General features: G+C 39.7%; 1 protein-coding gene across 2 annotated transcripts in view; it reads right to left on the bottom strand.

Annotated features, from left to right (window-relative positions):
- The window catches only part of LOC124877392 (leukocyte surface antigen CD53-like), a 31,744-nt gene extending 13,835 nt beyond the window's left edge, over window positions 1-17,909 (bottom strand). The window contains exons 1-6 of one of the 2 annotated variants that reach the window (XM_047380524.1): window positions 17,783-17,909; window positions 17,197-17,287; window positions 12,693-12,881; window positions 12,519-12,593; window positions 7,626-7,736; window positions 5,034-5,141 (exon numbers count right to left, since the gene is read on the bottom strand). In XM_047380524.1, the coding sequence (XP_047236480.1) occupies window positions 5,034-5,141; window positions 7,626-7,736; window positions 12,519-12,593; window positions 12,693-12,881; window positions 17,197-17,287; window positions 17,783-17,838 (630 nt within the window). In that variant the 5' untranslated portion in view covers window positions 17,839-17,909. The remainder of the gene's footprint in view (window positions 1-5,033; window positions 5,142-7,625; window positions 7,737-12,518; window positions 12,594-12,692; window positions 12,882-17,196; window positions 17,288-17,782) is intronic. The other variant, XM_047380525.1, reaches the window with a different exon arrangement.
- Between the last annotated feature and the right edge of the window lie 780 nt (window positions 17,910-18,689).

The following is an 18,689-nucleotide window of genomic DNA, read 5'->3' as shown; positions in this document are numbered from 1 at the left end:
ATTTTAGATATGATTAATCTATCCATAGTAAATGGATATGTACCACAGGCTTTTAAGGTAGCAGTATTTAAACCTTTACTTAAGAAACCTTTGCTTGATCAAGATGATTTAATAAATTACAGACCTATATCCAATCTTCTGTTCTTATCTACAATTATTGAGAAGATAGTTGCTATTCAAGTGTGTGAGCATTTGCAAAGTAATGATCTGTTTGAAGAGTTTCAGTCAGGTTTCAGAGCTCATCATAGCACTAAAACAGCTCTGCTGAAAGTCACAAATGATATTCTCCTAGCCTCAGATAATGGACTTGTGTCTGTACTTGTCCTCTTAGATCTCAGTGCTGCGTTTGATACAGTCAATCACAATATTCTCTTAGAGAGGCTGGAATATTCTGTAGGGATCAGGGGAACAGCATAAGGCTGGTTTAAATCTTATTTGTCTGACAGATTCCAGTTTGTTCATGTAAATGATAAATAATCTTCAAACTCCGGGGTTAATTGTGGAGTACCACAGGGTTTAGTACTGGGGTCAATTCTCTGAACTATCTATACAGTACAGACCAAAGGTTTGGACACACCTTCTCATTCAAAGAGTTTTCTTTATTTTTATGACTATGAATATTGTAGCTTCACACTGAAGCTTCAAGAGGTAGTCCCCTGAAATGGTTTTCACGTGACAAGTGTGCCCTGTCAGGTTTAATAAGTGGGATTTCAAGCCTTATAATTGGGATTGGGACCATCAGTTGTGTTGTGCAGGAGGTGGATACAGTACACAGCTGATAGTCCTACTGAATAGACTGTTAGAATTTGTATTATGACAAGAAAAAAGCAGCTAAGTAAAGAAAAACGAGTGGCCATCATTACTTTAAGAACAATTGGGAAAGCTTTGAAAGTGTCCCCAAATGCAGTCACAAAAACAATCAAGCGCTACGAAGAAACTGGCTCACATGAGGACCGCCCCAGGAAAGGAAGACCAAGAGTCACTTCTGCTGCGGACGATAAGTTCATCCAAGTCACCAGCCTCAGAAATCGCAGGTTAACAGCAGCTCAGATTAGAGAACAGGTCAATGCCACACAGAGTTCTAGCAGCAGACACATCTATAGAAGAGGAGACTGTGTGAATCAAGCCTTCATGGTAAAATAGCTGCTAGGAAACCACTGCTGAGGACAGGCAACAAGCAGAAGAGACTTGTTTGGGCTAAAGAACACAAGGAATAGACATTAGACCAGTGGAAATCTGTGCTTTGGTCTGATGAGTCCAAGTTTGAGATCTTTGGTTCCAACCACCATGTCTTTGTGCGGCGCAGAAGGGATGAACGGATGGACTCTGCATGCCTGGTTCCCACCGTGAAGCATGGAGGAGGAGGTGTGATGTTGTGAGGGTGCTTTGCTGGTGACACTGTTGGGGATTTATTCAAAATTGATGGCATACTGAACCAGCATGACTACCACAGCATCTTGCAGCGGCATGCTATTCCATCCGGTTTGTGTTTAGTTGGACCATCATTTATTTTTCAACAGGACAATGACCCCAAACACACCACCAGGCTGTTTAAGGGCTATTTAACCAAGAAGGAGAGTGATGGGGTGCTGCGCCAGATGACCTGGCCTCCACAGTCCCGGACCTGAACCCAATCAAGATGGTTTTGGGTGAGCTGGACCGCAGAGTGAAGGCAAAAGGGCCAACAAGTGCTAAGCATCTCTGGGAACTCCTTCAAGACTGTTGGAAAATCATTTCAGGTGACTACCTCTTGAAGCTCATCAACAGGATACCAAGAGTGTGCGGAGCAGTAATCAAAGCAAAAGGTGGCTACTATGAAGAACCTAGAATATAAGACATATTTTCAGTTGTTTCACACTTTTTTGTTCAGTATATAATTCTACATGTGTTAATTCATAGTTTTGATGTCTTCAGTGTGAAGCTACAATATTCATGGTCATGAAAATAAAGAAAACTCTTTGAATGAGAAGGTGTGTCCAAACTTTTGGCCTGTACTATATGCTTCCAAAATGGAAGGAAAATGATGACAACAATCTTTTACAAATAATCATCTGAAAATTGTGAATTTGTACCTGGGCTCCCCGAGTTAATACTTTGCAGAATCACCTTTTGCTGCAATTACAACTGAAGACTCTTTGTGGAAGTCTCTAACAGCTTTGCACGTCTAGACATGATTTTTTTCCTGTATTCTCCTTTGCAAAGTAGATCAAACTCAATCAGTTCGGAAGGGGAGTGTTTGTAACACATGGACATGCATTGATCTAAACCACTCACTTGTATCCCTGGCTGTATATTTGGGGTCTTGTCCTGCTAGAAGGTGAAACTCTACCTCAGTCTCCAGTGTTTTGCAACCTCTTAAGCCTCTTTTCCATGGGCTCTACTTTGGTCAGCTCCACTCAGCCCTTTTTGTGACCATTTCCATTACTGGCATTTCCAGCCCGGTACTGGCTTTCTTGGTACCTGCTTATCAGCAGGTTTCATTGGGGGTGAGCAGTGCCAAAATGTGACATGAATAAACTGCTGTTCACTGATTGGCCAGAAAAAGCTCAAAAAACATAAGACGATGCTGCAGACTGGAGATGATGCTTCAAGCAATAACTCCACCCATCAGCGAGATTATAGAAACTGAGTGGAGCGAGATCAAGCTGTGCGTTGCTAAAACCATGAATAGAAAAGAAGAATAAAAAGGTTTTCCTCCAGGTTTCCCCTGTACAGGTCCTTCTCAAAATATTAGCATATTGTGATAAAGTTCATTATTTTCCTTAATGTCATGATGAAAATTTAACATTCATATATTTTAGATTCATTGCACACTAACTGAAATATTTCAGGTCTTTTATTGTCTTAATACGGATGATTTTGGCATACAGCTCATGAAAACCCAAAATTCCTATCTCACAAAATTAGCATATTTCATCCAACCAATAAAAGAAAAGTGTTTTTAATACAAAAAACGTCAACCTTCAAATAATCATGTACAGTTATGCACTCAATACTTGGTCGGGAATCCTTTTGCAGAAATGACTGCTTCAATGCGGCGTGGCATGGAGGCAATCAGCCTGTGGCACTACTGAGATCTTATGGAGGCCCAGGATGCTTCGATAGCGGCCTTTAGCTCATCCAGAGTGTTGGGTCTTGAGTCTCTCAATGTTCTCTTCACAATATCCCACAGATTCTCTATGGGGTTCAGGTCAGGAGAGTTGGCAGGCCAATTGAGCACAGTGATACCATGGTCAGTAAACCATTTACCAGTGGTTTTGGCACTGTGAGCAGGTGCCAGGTCGTGCTGAAAAATGAAATCTTCATCTCCATAAAGCTTTTCAGCAGATGGAAGCATGAAGTGCTCCAAAATCTCCTGATAGCTAGCTGCATTGACCCTGCCCTTGATAAAACACAGTGGACCAACACCAGCAGCTGACACGGCACCCCAGACCATCACTGACTGTGGGTACTTGACACTGGACTTCTGGCATTTTGGCATTTCCTTCTCCCCAGTCTTCCTCCAGACTCTGGCACCTTGATTTCCGAATGACATGCAGAATTTGCTTTCATCCGAAAAAAGTACTTTGGACCACTGAGCAACAGTCCAGTGCTGTTTCTCTGTAGCCCAGGTCAAGCGCTTCTGCCGCTGTTTCTGGTTCAAAAGTGGCTTGACCTGGGGAATGCGGCACCTGTAGCCCATTTCCTGCACACGCCTGTGCACGGTGGCTCTGGATGTTTCTACTCCAGACTCAGTCCACTGTTTCTGCAGGTCCCCCAAGGTCTGGAATCGGCCCTTCTCCACAATCTTCCTCAGGGTCCGGTCACCTCTTCTCGTTGTGCAGCGTTTTCTGCCACACTTTTTCCTTCCCACAGACTTCCCACTGAGGTGCCTTGATACAGCACTCTGGGAACAGCCTATTCGTTCAGAAATTTCTTTCTGTGTCTTACCCTCTTGCTTGAGGGTGTCAATAGTGGCCTTCTGGACAGCAGTCAGGTCGGCAGTCTTACCCATGATTGGGGTTTTGAGTGGTGAACCAGGCTGGGAGTTTTAAAGGCCTCAGGAATCTTTTGCAGGTGTTTAGAGTTAACTCGTTGATTCAGATGATTAGGTTCATAGCTCGTTTAGAGACCCTTTTAATGATATACTAATTTTGTGAGATAGGAATTTTGGGTTTTCATGAGCTGTATGCCAAAATCATCCGTATTAAGACAATAAAAGACCTGAAATATTTCAGTTAGTGTGCAATGAATCTAAAATATATGAATGTTAAATTTTCATCATGACATTATGGAAAATAATGAACTTTATCACAATATGCTAATATTTTGAGAAGGACCTGTATTTAGATCGATCAATCTTTCCAACAACTCTGACCAGCTTCAATTATCTCTACGGAAAAAAGGCAACCTCACAGCATGATGCAGCCAACAGCGTGTTTCACATGTAGGAAAATAGGTTGGATTTTGGTCTCATCTGACCAAAGAATCTTCTTCTCACTACTCGACTAATAATTATCCTGTCAGCATATTCTCCCACAACTGTTAGAAATAGATCTCTGTTGCTGATAAAATGTAAAAAAAAAAAATTAAACAGTATGAAAACGTTTGCAAGCCATGGTGTATTTTGTATCATACTAATGATTTTTTTCATTGACTACTCTCATATTTTGCCCGTTCTGCTTGTTTTCTACAGGGTCCTCTGACTGCCATTTTGCCCATTTTTCTGTTGCAGCAATTGACTGTCTTCAAAAATTTGTACCACAAATAACAAATTGTAATAAATATAATTTGAATCCTGATGGTATTCTCCAATTCTCAAATGTATGTTCAACAAAACTCTGAAGTTGCTATAAAGTTCCTTGGTATCTCCTAACCCTTCAGAACGCATGACATTTGGTGACTATTATAGGCAAGATGTAATAAAGACATATTTGGCCACTTTAGATTTATCTATGACCTACAGCAGGGCCCACTCAGATTAAATACCACACATTATTTGTGGTGTATGTTTGAAAAGTACAATTATACAGTGATGATATACAGAGAGTCACCTCTTCCCAGTTGAGCTGGTTGGTAATGTTGCAGGGGTCCATTTTGCAGCAGGAGAGTGGAGCATTCCCCATCCAGTCAGCTGGACCATGAACTCCGCAGCACTTAAACTGGAGGGGAAATACTTTTTACTTTAGCAAAATAGAAACAAATGTTAATGCTGACAGAAGCAAGTTGACTGTTTGCAAAAGGATCTTGAAGCTTTTGCATATAAACTACAAAACATGTTTTCCAATCAAAGTTAGAAGGTGTAAGAATTATGATTACTGATTAATTAATATTTATCAAGGATTATAATTTAAAATCATAATTTGAAAAAAAATTAATTTCTTAACCAAAAATCATTACTTACGAACCGAAATCAGAGATGACCTCTGGTGTTGTAATTATGGCTCAAGGCCTTTGATAATTACAATTATTAAATTATCAGTAATAATTGATAACTATTACTAGATGTCACATTTTAATAAACCGCCTCACCGAAGGTGGGGGAACTTTGACCTTATTTTGACAGACAAATCACTCCTGCTCAAAATAAACACAAACGCTTTCTCTTTATCTACGTAAATATTTATTCAACCAACCGCCCTGATACACCTCGCTATTCTGATTCAATGATCTTCACCTAATAAAGCGTCCAAAGGTTCCACACAAAAGGGGTAAAATAACTAACTAAACAAGATAAAACAACATTGAGTGTGTATGAAGTCAAATCAGCAGTTATGGCAAAACAAGAGAAAATATGGTACTGAGCAAACCTTTGGGAAGGGCCTCCACCAGACTACAGTCATAAAACCCCCAAAGTTGGAGCTCAGTGAAACACAAAGGGTCATAAATCTTTTCGGCAGCAACCAGTGGAAAAACACGAAGAGTGAAGACAAAGGAATAGTGAGTTTTCACCATGAGGGTCTAGCAGTCCAACTTTAAGTTCACCTGAGTCTGCGCTCAGGTGTTCAAAGACACTGTTAGACACGTACAGCGTCAAAGCGCGGTGGCTTTCACAGTCCAACAGCAATCCAAGTTTCAATAAAACATGGCATGCATATACAACTTAGAACACATTGGACTATAAGTGGCGATTCTAAATCGCCCTAAAACCCTACTCAATCCTGCCCAAGCTATGTCTAATAGAAATAAAAGAAAACGGGTTACTTGTTGCCATCTTCTTTAGAAAAGGGAGAGAGAAGGGGGGAGTAGTTACGCATCCGTAACTAAGTCAAAGACGCCCGGCTTTCCTCAATTGGCCTCCTTTGTCAAAGGTAAGAATTATGACGGACCGTCAGCAGTCGACTGGAACAAAACAAGGAGGAAGATTTCGTCTCCTTAAAAACCTCCGTGGGTTTTGGTCATGTGTTAAATCTACGTCTTTGATCGGTAAAGTAAAACTTACAAGCCTTCCTATTCTTGTAAGCTTAATTCGTAGAGTTTTCTGAAGGGTGGGGAGAATTGATGAAAACCCACGTGTGAGTTTCTTCTCCAGAAGGATGCGTGCTTCAGTTGCGTGGTAACCAGTCCCAGTTTCCAGCATGAAAAGCAAAGAGGTGAGGTCTCATATTTGTTATATAGTCCACTGTGACATCAGAGCTGCGACGCCCCTTCCTATCAGCTGAAATGCCTGCTGGGGGTTGTGGTAGCAGCTGCAATGTCTGATGGGAGTTGTAGTAGCAGACAAATGGTCCAAAAAAGGAACTTCAAACCTTTAAAGCTGTCGAGTTTTACCTGTGTCGTATACATCTAGCGGTATTTTTTTGCAAACGCGATGGGGAGCTTTTAACGTTCTGTCTTCATTTTCTGGGACATTATTACTGAAGATAAAGTCAGAGGATTATGTTCGCTTGAGATCAGATTTAAGTAATTTTAGAACCTGATAAAGTCAGATCATTTATAGATTATTAACTAAAATTGACAGAGGATTGACTTTCAGTTTACCATAACTTTAGCTATGCAGTTTCATGTGTGACAATTTTTAAAGCAACATTGCTTGTATTTTCCATAATTCTCCTTTTTTATTAAACTTCAGCCATGAGACAATTTTCTGAACTTTTCTTTTCTTATAAAGAGGTAGAATATTTAAAAGAAAACTTTTAATCCAATTAGAATATATTATTGATTAGCAATAAATGTAACCTTTTAAGTTGTAAAGTCCTTTTATGGACAATCATCCTATATTACATACCAAAGCACCCAAAGACCACATTCTACATGTAATGATGATTTAGTTAGCTTTGCTGTAGACACACAATGCAAATACAACATTCTGGCATCAAACAAAGGTTTTCCAAAATGAAATTACAGTTATTTCACCTTCACCCACCAAAGGTTGTTTAGGGCTCTCTTACATAATGGGAGGCCCAGTTTAAGTCTAGGTTTAAATTAGATACATCTACATAAATTAGATAGATTTTCTGTATAATAATTCGGTTTTTTAATAAAAATTTACAAGCTATAGAGATACACTGAGACAATTTAATGTAAAGGTTAAAAGAAAAGCCTTGTTTTGCTAAAACATTTTGAAAACAAAAGAATTTTTAAAAAGTGTCGTTAAAAAACTTGCATCTGAAATAGTTTATTAACATGAGATGTTTATCAGTTACCAGGAACTGGACAGCATCCAAGTCGTCTTTAATGGTTTTGTTGTTTTCTGAACTGGACTTCATACAGATCTCTAAGCTGTGGGTCAGGTCCTTTTCAAAGTATGTGTCAATCTGCACAAGACAAAAGCAAATATCACAGTCAGTACCAGGTGTTGCATGTTAGAAAAGTGTAGACAGCTACATATATCGGTTTTCACGATTAGACAACTGAAGCAATGTTGAAAGGAGTTCAGGCTTGTCAGTCTGACAAAAACTTTGTAATATAAAAAAGTAATCACATGGCAAATTACTTAAACATGTAAAACATGTAAGGTAAGGTAAGGTAAGGTAAGGTAAGGTAAGGTAAGGTAAGGTAAGGTAAGTTTATTTATATAGCGCTTTTCAGTAACGAGACACTCAAAGCGCTGTACATACAATTACAATACAATCACAAAGAACACAGAAAAACAAATCAAATGCTAAGAAATCTAAAAATCTATGAATCCTTCTGAGAAATCTAAAAATCTCTGGTCAATATTACAATGATACAGATAACATTAATAATCCTTTGGGTTTTACTGGTAAGAGCTGGTTCTAAACCAATCTCTCTAAAGAGGTAATTATATCATTAAGTCCTCTATGTAGGGGAAAGCATCTTGTGCTAAGAAGTCTCATCATTCCACTAAATTCTATATATAGTGAAGCTGGGTCACTGGTACAAAACAGCTTTAATCCACATTTTCAGGTGCTAATAATGTATTGCTTTTACTGGTGCTGAAGTTGAACTAAGTCATCTAATTAAGAAAGCTGGGTTATTGGTGTAAGAGCAGCTAAAGTCCAAGTTACTAATAATGTTTGGTTTTCGCTGGTAAAATCTATGAAAAGTAATGAAATCACACATTTAGGTAAAGTAAGATAGGAGGAAAAAATTCATATTTCAGACTCTATTCTTAGCAGAATAGAGTCTGAAACAGTACAAAAAAACCTCAGCAGGTGTTAGCAACACACACATAAGTAAAGATTCAACAAGTGTACGGTGGAATCTTGAGGATGTGAATGTATAAGTCTGAGTGTGTTTGCAAGAATTAGACTGTCAACACTGATAGAAGCGCTATTGTCCTTGAGAAGAGAGGTGGACATTTTATCAATCGGCCGCATAGTCCTATCAGCACACAGCTGGTAGGGGAGTGCTGGGGAAGAGCGTCGTGTTTATATAACATCCAGGAGATATTTTGTCGATAGCCAGTTAACAGAAGTTGCCAAGGCCACATTGGGAAGCCAGATTTAGAACAACAATAAATGTTGTGGTTCAGGCAGTTGTGAATTTCCAACTACCTTAAGAGTTTTACTGGTATGTCTCAATTGCGAATCCAAATAGCCAAATTTCTGGTACTTTCCGCAGATCTCGAGCGTACAACTTCTCCAGGATTATATCCTTTAACCTCTGAGTCCAACCGCTGCCAGGCTGCGATTCTGTTCAAGAATCGTGTCCAGCTTGCGATTCTGCTCTCTTAACATGTCAGTCTGAGTGTTGATCGCTCTACAGACTCCATCTAACATCGCAGGCAGCTTTGGAACGCTTTGAACAGCCGCCCACATTTTGCAAATCACTCGATAAGCCAGGTAACCACCAACTCCAAAAAGTAGAAATCCTGTTATTAAAAGTCTAAATATGTACACATTTTCTATGTCCTCGACCGACATTGTAGTCAGGCACACAATCTTCCACTGGGAGTGCTGGGAGGCATGCGGGAGAACCGCTGCATGCTCATCACTGTGAGTGTATCCAGAGAAGAACGTCCCGTCTGGACAAGAGGGTCTCCTTTACCCTGTCTTCACGTAGGAAAAAAAATTTTTTGACCAATTGTTGAGAGTCCAGCTGACCAAATCCATAATTTACAAGTTTGGAGGATATGCAAAGCGAGGCTCTGAGAAAAATACAGACAAAAGCAGAAGCAGGGATCAGCAGGGAGGGAAGGAGAGAAAATGCGTGTGTCTTCCACTGACACCAAGAGAGAAAAAAAAAAAAAAAGAGTAGTACATGTACACGTAAAATAGGTAAACATGAACCTTCCAGGGCATGCATTCTACTCTTGACTGGTCGGCTCAGCCCAATGGTCATTTGGGAATGTTACACCTACCCAGGGTCCATTCCCAAAGGAATGTATGGACAACACAGGTGGAAACTGGAGCTAAATGAGTCGAAGTTCCTGAGAAGCAGCTTTTGTCCCAGACTATTCTGAGATAAATGTTTCATCAGGTTGGTTGTTGGGACTCTTTGCACTCACCAATGAATCAGAGCAGCTAGCAGTGTTGTGTCTTCACACACCAGCCAAGAGACAGTTTTAAATGTATCTTTAGGAAATATCCTGTCACCAAGTCACAATCTGTTCCAGCTAACTAAATTTTTCAGAGATTTCAAAAGGTTTTTGCATTAATGAAAAACAATTAAAACATGTTTTAAGCTTCAAATGATTTTCTTAACAAATATATCCTATTTATGTATAAATATTTACAGTGTTGACCCTACTTTTCATAATGTTTATGATTTAGTTTGACATTTCAGTTTGGCTGGATATCAACTGTGGGCCAAATCTTGACTTTTTGAGTCCCATTCTGTCTTATAAGGGTGTGAAGTTGATCATTGTTGCCTTCTGTGTACCATCCTGCCTTTTAAGATCAGACTTTGGGTTCTCAATTGAAACTCTGCTGGCCTCAAATCCAAAGTTTGGAAAATACAGATAGGTCAAATTGTTTCTAGATTGTTATCTGAAGTTTCTCTTGATAGATGCTTTCATCCCATTTTTCATTAATGGCCGTGGTTTTGGGCAGACCCTTGAGGAAGCCCCGATCCCTTGAATGAGACATGGATTATATCAGGTTGCTTCACTGTTGGAACCACACAGGACTCATAGTTGATTAACAGACATATGATTTCCACATGTCACACATCATCAGAAGATGTTGTCATCACAGAAACCAGCATTACTCTTGTTGTCTACTGTCCATCATTGATTGAATTTCTGCCTTTTCATCTTGGTCCGCATTGGCTTCTCTGCTGCCCTTCTTCTAATAAGATCCTGCTCCACAAGTCCTTGGCTCTGTACACAAGCAGATACAATCACCTCTTGCCTTCTGCAAGTATTAATCAAAGCTATGTTTTGGCAACAAAACTCTGTAGCATATTCCTTTAGAGATGATGGCCCTAGCCATGCAGTTTCCTGCATTTGAGGCCATTTTGGTATGATGTCATGATATTTTTTTTTGGTGGTAGACACCATAGCTAACACAAAAAGACATGTATTTTAAGCACATCAGCCCCTGTTTTAAAACAATGAGTCTGCTAATGTGAATGACAGAGATAGAGTGATTTTGGCTGGAATCTGTCACAGGTTCACCTTTGCTGATAATATGACTGCACAAATGTGCCAACAGCAGTCCTGGTTTCCGCTTCAGTTTTAGTGGTGGCAAATAGCAGAAAGGTTGCTTTTAAGGAGAGTTGTACTTAAAAATCTTTACTTTCTTGTCAGCCATGGTTCGAGGACACGAAGGTAACCACACTGTCATTGTTGTTTTGCATGTAAAGGGCTTCTCAGGCAAGTATAGTGCTGCTGGTGAGACTGGATCCAAATCAACTATTTATTGCATCACCTAGAACTTCATGGAGAGAGACTCAACTCTTGTAAAGTTTTAGGGTAATCAAGAAAGTCCAGCAAGTGCCAGGAGGACTGAACTTAGGAATTGAGTTGGCGACAGTGCAGAAATTGCTTAGTTGTGGCAGCAGACAGGTATGAATGTTTCTGCACAGTAAGAAAAAGGCTTTTGAAATCTGGCCTCCTGTTGAAAAGGGCAGTAAGGAAGCTACTTCTCTACCAGACGGTAGATAGTCTACCAGATAGCCAAAAATAGTATAGCATTCTACAGGAAGCACAAGGATAAGACTGCAGAGGAATGGGCAAAAGTTATCTTCATCTTCCTAGGTGAAGTATCCTTAAAACATTTTGTGATAACTGGAAAAACAAATATCCTGAGAAAAGCTAATGCTACCATGAGTTCTTTGTCATGCAGACAGTGAAGCATCCTAAGATCACTCATGTAAACAGTGTCATTCACAATTCTTTAAAAACTGCCAGGAAAGAAGAATTGGATCAACATATTCCCCAAGAACAACTTGGTTCAATGGCCTGGAAACTCCCCTGATCAGAATTCAATTGAAAGCCTAAGATACTTTGCATAAATTTGATCTGTTTCTTCTTGTTTTCCCCATGCATGCGTGGTTTTCTCCTACAGTCCAAAAAGAGGACTGTTAGGTCAAGGGGTCTCTCTAAATTGCCCCTAGTTGCTGCGATATGAGTGTGTGAGCATAGTTGTTTGTCTTATGTTTCTCTGTGTTGACCTGAGATGGGAACTGTCCAGGGTGTTCCCCGCCTCTCCCCGAATGACCGCTAGATAGGCCCCAGGCCCCCAGTGAGCTTGCAAGGATTAGCAGGTACAGAACCTGGATGGATGGATTATGTATTTCTCACTAAAAGCCACTCACGTGTATTAAATGTTTATTATTGACTTCAATATAACACATACACTTCTGACAAAAACATCTAACACTAAAACTGTGAATTTGAGAAAAACAAAAACACAATTTCAGCCACTTCCAAAACTGCACGGTGACAATAGGTCTTTGGTGATCAATGAAACATTTAATCTGAATAAAGCCTTTTGCATTAAATTCAATCAAGGGGTATCATCACTAAAGCTGAAGTAGTAAACTTCACAAATCACAGCGTTTGTTTTAAAGCAAAAAAAACCTTGTGGTCAAGGTTGTAGCTTTTCAGGATATTTCAGTACACTTCATTTTATAAGATATCTGTTCGGTAATCAACAGACCTCCTGCATACATGTACAAAACTCTTCTACCTCCTTGTTGTAGACGAAGAACACACAGGCCATGGCCAACTCCACCAGCATTAGGATGAACAGCAGAACATAAAACTGGGAAACATAAAGTTGGATTATTTTCAAGCATATTATTTTATGTTTAGCTAATTTAGTACACATCAGGCAAGAATACCATTAATTTTTCACACTCACAGTGATGAGCATGCAGCGGTTCTCCCGCATGCCTCCCAGCACTCCCAGGTAACATACACAGGTAACAATGGCACCTGTCACTACGAGCGTGTTGGCAGGGTAGATGGGCCAGAAAGTGGTGACGAGATAGGCGAAGCTGGAGTTCATCATCTGGAATTCCCCAAAGGCCATCACGAAGGCTCCACACAGCTCCAAGACAGCCAAGAGAGACAAGGAAATGCTCAGCTTATGTGCTGGAAGTTAAGCTGGGTTAGACTGGCCAGAATCTATTTCACACCCTTTATTAACATCAACAAAGACGACCTTTTCTTGTTACTTCCTGAACAGAAAATTCACATATACAGGTCCTTCTCAAAAAATTAGCATATTGTGATAAAGTTCATTATTTTCTATAATGTAATGATGAAAATTTAACATTCATGTATTTTAGATTAATTGCACACTAACTGAAATATTTCAGGTCTTTTATTGTCTTAATATGGATGATTTTGGGATACAGTTCATGAAAACCTAAAATTCCTATCTCTCAAAATTAGCATATTTCATCCGACCAATAATTGAAAAGTGTTTTTAATACAAAAAACGTCAACCTTCAAATAATCATGTACAGTTATGCACTCAATACTTGGTCGGGAATCCTTTTGCAGAAATGACTGCTTCAATGCGGCGTGGCATGGAGGCAATCAGCCTGTGGCACTGAGGTTTTATGGAGGCCCAGGATGCTTTGATAGCGGCCTTTAGCTCATCCAGAGTGTTGGGTCTTGAGTCTCTCAATGTTCTCTTCACAATATCCCACAGATTCTCTATGGGGTTCAGGTCAGGAGAGTTGGCAGGCCAATTGAGCACAGTGATACCATGGTCAGTAAACCATTTACCAGTGGTTTTGGCACTGTGAGCAGGTGCCAGGTCGTGCTGAAAAATGAAATCTTGATCTCATCACAGACCATCACTGACTGTGGGTACTTGACACTGGACTTCTGGCATTTTGGCATTTCCTTCTCCCCAGTCTTCCTCCAGACTCTGGCACCTTGATTTCCGAATGACATGCAGAATTTGCTTTCATCCGAAAAAAGTACTTTGGACCACTGAGCAACAGTCCAGTGCTGCTTCTCTGTAGCCCAGGACTGGGGAATGCGGCACCTGTTCCTGCACACGCCTGTGCACGGTGGCTCTGGATGTTTCTACTCCAGACTCAGTCCACTGGTTCCGCAGGTCCCCCAAGGTCTGGAATCGGCCCTTCTCCACAATCTTCCTCAGGGTCCGGTCACCTCTTCTCGTTGTGCAGCGTTTTCTGCCACACTTTTTCCTTCCCACAGACTTCCCACTGAGGTGCCTTGATATAGCACTCTGGGAACAGCCTATTCGTTCAGAAATTTCTTTCTGTGTCTTACCCTCTTGCTTGAGGGTGTCAATAGTGGCCTTCTGGACAGCAGTCAGGTCGGCAGTCTTACCCATGATTAGGGTTTTGAGTGATGAACCAGGCTGGGAGTTTTAAAGGCCTCAGGAATCTTTTGCAGGTGTTTAGAGTTAACTCGTTGATTCAGATGATTAGGTTCATAGCTCGTTTAGAGACCCTTTTAATGATATACTAATTTTGAGAGATAGGAATTTTGGGTTTTCATGAGCTGTATGCCAAAATCATCCGTATTAAGACAATAAAAGACCTGAAATATTTCAGTTAGTGTGCAATGAATCTAAAATATATAAATGTTAAATTTTCATCATTACATTATGGAAAATAATGAACTTCATCACAATATGCTAATTTTTTGAGAAGGACTTGTAAAGTCAGAGGATCTCGCCTCCTGATGCTTTCACTGCCTCAATGTGAACTACAATTGGGCAGTACAATATAAACCTGGGATGTCCCAATCCAATCCACGGTGTGCGCACAGGTCCCTGGTCATGGCGTTTTGTCAAGAACAGCAAAACTCAGCTTCGATGCTTGTCATAGGACTTCTCCCCAGCAAGACACGCAGCTGTGTTTTTCACAGCTAATTTTAAAGTATCAGAGCCAATTGTCTTGAGTATGGATTGCTAAATCATTTTCTAGTTAAATAAAGATTATTTTGTAGACCAAATCTGGCTTTTCATCAACAGCTTGACCCAACAATCCCCGAGTGCCCCCTCCATGATCTTCTGATTAATAAACTGAGATTTATTTTTGTATGTGCCCCTATACATTTACGTATACATTCATTATTTACTGCATACGTGTGTGTATACATGTAAATATGTGTAAACACACCCACTTGAAACTAGTTTTCATTATAAATTAGGTGGTTGAGACAGACAGACAGACAGACAGACAGACAGACAGACAGACAGACAGACAGACAGACAGACAGACAGACAGACAGACAGACAGACAGACAGACAGACAGACAGACAGACAGACAGACAGATAGATAGATAGATAGATAGATAGATAGATAGATAGATAGATAGATAGATAGATAGATAGATAGATAGATAGATAGATAGATAGATAGATAGATAGATAGATAGATAGATAGATAGATAGATAAAATATATACACATACATATATAAACATATACATGACAGGTTGTGGCAGCGCAATGTGCTTGTTTGTTTCCCGCAGAGTAGCTGAATACTCTGGCTGTTAGGTGTTCATTCTGTTCATCAGAGAGACAGCCTGGGGGAAGAAACTGTCTGTGTGGTGGCTGGTTTTTGCCATTAGCACTCTGTAGTGCTGCCCTGAAGGTAAAAGTCTAAACAGTTGGTCCCTTGACTAAACTAAATTATGATGTGAAGGTTTTAGAAAAAATAATTAATGTCAGGCAGGTGGGCATTTATTTAATGCATAACTGGTAAATGTGTCCCAGGATAAGAAAATAAACATGCTATGTTGTGTTATTATGATAAACTGATCTGGAAAATTGTATTTTTAAATGTTCATGAAATGCTGGCAGGCAATACTGTAAATCACATAACTTAATGCTTAATAGATTAATAATGATGGAAAATTAGGTACCTTACTTGCATTTAAAAAGGTATATACAATGTGGGACAACGGAAAATACTTTAGGCAATGCAATAGCTGTGTTCTCAATCAGGGTCCAAGTCAATTCTTCATTTTGACAGTTTGTAACTCCATTTCATGCCATCACTATTTTTTTTCTATTTAACATTTCATACCTGTAAAATAAAATCACTTTTTACTATTTATCTGCATCTCATATACATTTAATAGTACGTAATTTAGGATTTAATTAGGAAATTTAGGATTACAGCATATTTTCATTTATTTTAGTATCTGATGTCACTATGCCTACCAACTTCCTGTTTGTAGGAAGTTGCTTAGTCAATTTAATCTATGTTTTAAAAAGTCATTTTAACCATATTAACTTTTTGTCATGTAAAGAATGCTACAAAGTAAAATGTTTCAAGTCAAAATCTACAGAAGCAATGCATTGCATTTGTCACAAGTAGGCTGGATTATTGGATCAGCACCACCACTGGCCTTTTAATATCTACTGTAAATGGACTGCAGCTGATTCAAATGCAGAAATCTAAACATGCTACCTGTTCTTAGAGATCTACAATGGCTATATAGCCAGCAGAGTCAATTATTAAATTCTGTTGCCTGTATATAAACATTATGTGGCCTGAGCAGTGAGATACCGATCCACAGGCATGCAATTGTACACTGTACCCTTTCCATAATGGTGGAACTGCCTTATGTATTTGTGCTCCAGTGCAACATAATTGCTGCCTACAGATTAAAGTGCACCCACACCCCCTTTGTTTAAAAAAGTGGGTACATTGTTATTACAATCGTATGATAGGGTCATAAAGTAATCTGCACGAAGGTATGTTTGTCTGATTCTATTTGAACATAATGTATGTGACCATGTCTACTTATATTACTGTGTTTTATGTAAGGTAGAAGCATGCTGTGTTGTGTTGTTATCTCTGTTTTCTCATGGCATGAAGGGCCTTTCTGTGTGTAGTTTCTATGTTCCAAGTGTGGGTTCTGCCTGGGGACTTTTTCCCCACAGTTCAAAAACATGCATGTTAGGCTGATTGGTTGCTTAATAGTGTGAGCATGGTTATCTGTCCAATGTCTGCGTTTCTCTGTGATGAATTGGTGACCTGTCCAGGGTGTACCATGCCTCTCACCCGTAGATCACTGGAGACAGGCATCAGCTCCCCCGTGACCCTGTACGGAAGAAGCAGGTATACACGTATGTATGTATGTATGGATGGATGGATTGATGGGTGACCTGTTCAGGGTGTGGCCCACCTCTACCAGCGGGTATAGACAACAGATGGTGGGATGTTCTGTTTCTTTGTACGTTAACCAAAAGAAAGAAATCTTGATTTGAATGCCTCCTTTATAAACCCAGTTAAACAGTTAAAACATTCCAAGTTGGTGCAGAGTAATTATCTGATGAGGGCTTAGTTATTTGCAAGATGAACAGATATTTACATTAAACTGGTGTGAAACAGCTGCAGTGTGTGCAGCCCTCACCACCTTACCCAGCAGAGGAAATGGAGAGACACCACCAGATGTTTCAGACAGCCAACACAGGAGCTATTCATCCTTCCTGAACCTCTGCGTCTGGGAGATCTGAAGAGAAAATGAATTTACAACACATTTCACAAACTGAAATTCTGTTCTGTTTTATTTGTCTGAAAAAAGGTGAAGTGTGGTACAATTCAGAGTTTTTACATGACATTACTGTTTGATATGGCAACACTGAGCCATGAACCACAATGGATCCCGTTGTTGGCCATGTTAATCATTATTATCTGTTCTTATCACCAGATGAACTATTTGTTACAAGTTTCATACTCAGTAAGGTTGTTTCTGGTAAAAGCAGCTTCCAGTTAGCGCTAGTTTTCCTCCCAGCAGAGCAACGTTACAGTAAATGATTGGAAGTTTGAAAATGTGGATTTTTTTTCCCTTCAGCATCTAAAATCCAACATGTTTCTTGCTGGGTTAATTTGAAGCTTGTCTGTTAGTTATTGTGTTTTATTGAATAAAAAGATGCATATGTTTTTCTAAGTCATAAACATAAAATAGGCCAGAAATCATAGGAAAGCTGATTATGTAAAGACTTACCTTAATTGCAGGGAATTATTTACCAATGTCCAAATGACCAAGTGGGGGAAGTTCATTTGACGTTTCCAGCATTCCAATGAATAACTGAGCCCAGCCAGGACTGGCAGGAGTTGAATCAGAAGGGAGGGACGGGCTAAGGGCTTTATCAATCCAATATTTACAGAAGCAACAATAAAGAGGCGGGGCGTCTACACTGCCAGCACCGCCAGACTGCTAACCTCCAGCAAGGCTGAATTAAGTTTTCCTGAATGCAGATTTCCATTACATCCCACCATTAGTAAAATTCACTTGCAGGACCAATTATTTTGATAACCTTGTTCACGAAGAAGGGATGTTGGTGTGTAAATGTAGATGTGTTCAGATAGCTGTGGTTAAGCTTGGATGGCTCTTTAAAACACAACTGATCAGTGTACAGTTCCACCTGACAGAAGTAGAAATAAATTATCTGTATAAATAGATTGAAGGAAATAAATTAATTCTAGAGCAACACAAGTGCCTTCCCTGATCCACTCTTCCAGCTTAATCAGAGAAACATGGAACTGGTGGTCAGGAACCACATGGCTCTTTGGATATAAAAGATAAAACGTACACACTGGATTTATGGCCTTAAAATCTTCCAGAGCTTCATTCCCAATACCTCAGGTAAAACAAATGAACACAAGTTAGAAGTTATGCCATGAGTTAGATTTATCCCTACTGAACATCAACAACCTTTTTTTTTTAAAGTGAAGACGTTCCTCCTGAGGCAGTCTCGTGTTTGTCTATTGTCTATTGTTTATACTATCAACCTCCAACTCTACCATATCCAACTACAGGAGGAAGACGGTAAAACTGTAAACTGTTACTGCATTAGACTTTACTGACCCTGCTTTATCTCTGTATTCTTGTAAAAAGCCTATTTTCACAA

Source organism: Girardinichthys multiradiatus, chromosome 12 (genome assembly GCF_021462225.1).
Source record: "Girardinichthys multiradiatus isolate DD_20200921_A chromosome 12, DD_fGirMul_XY1, whole genome shotgun sequence".
Taxonomy (NCBI): Eukaryota; Metazoa; Chordata; class Actinopteri; order Cyprinodontiformes; family Goodeidae; genus Girardinichthys; species Girardinichthys multiradiatus.
The sequence above is the reverse complement of the archived record's forward strand: the minus strand, read 5'-3'. Positions and strand labels throughout refer to the sequence as shown.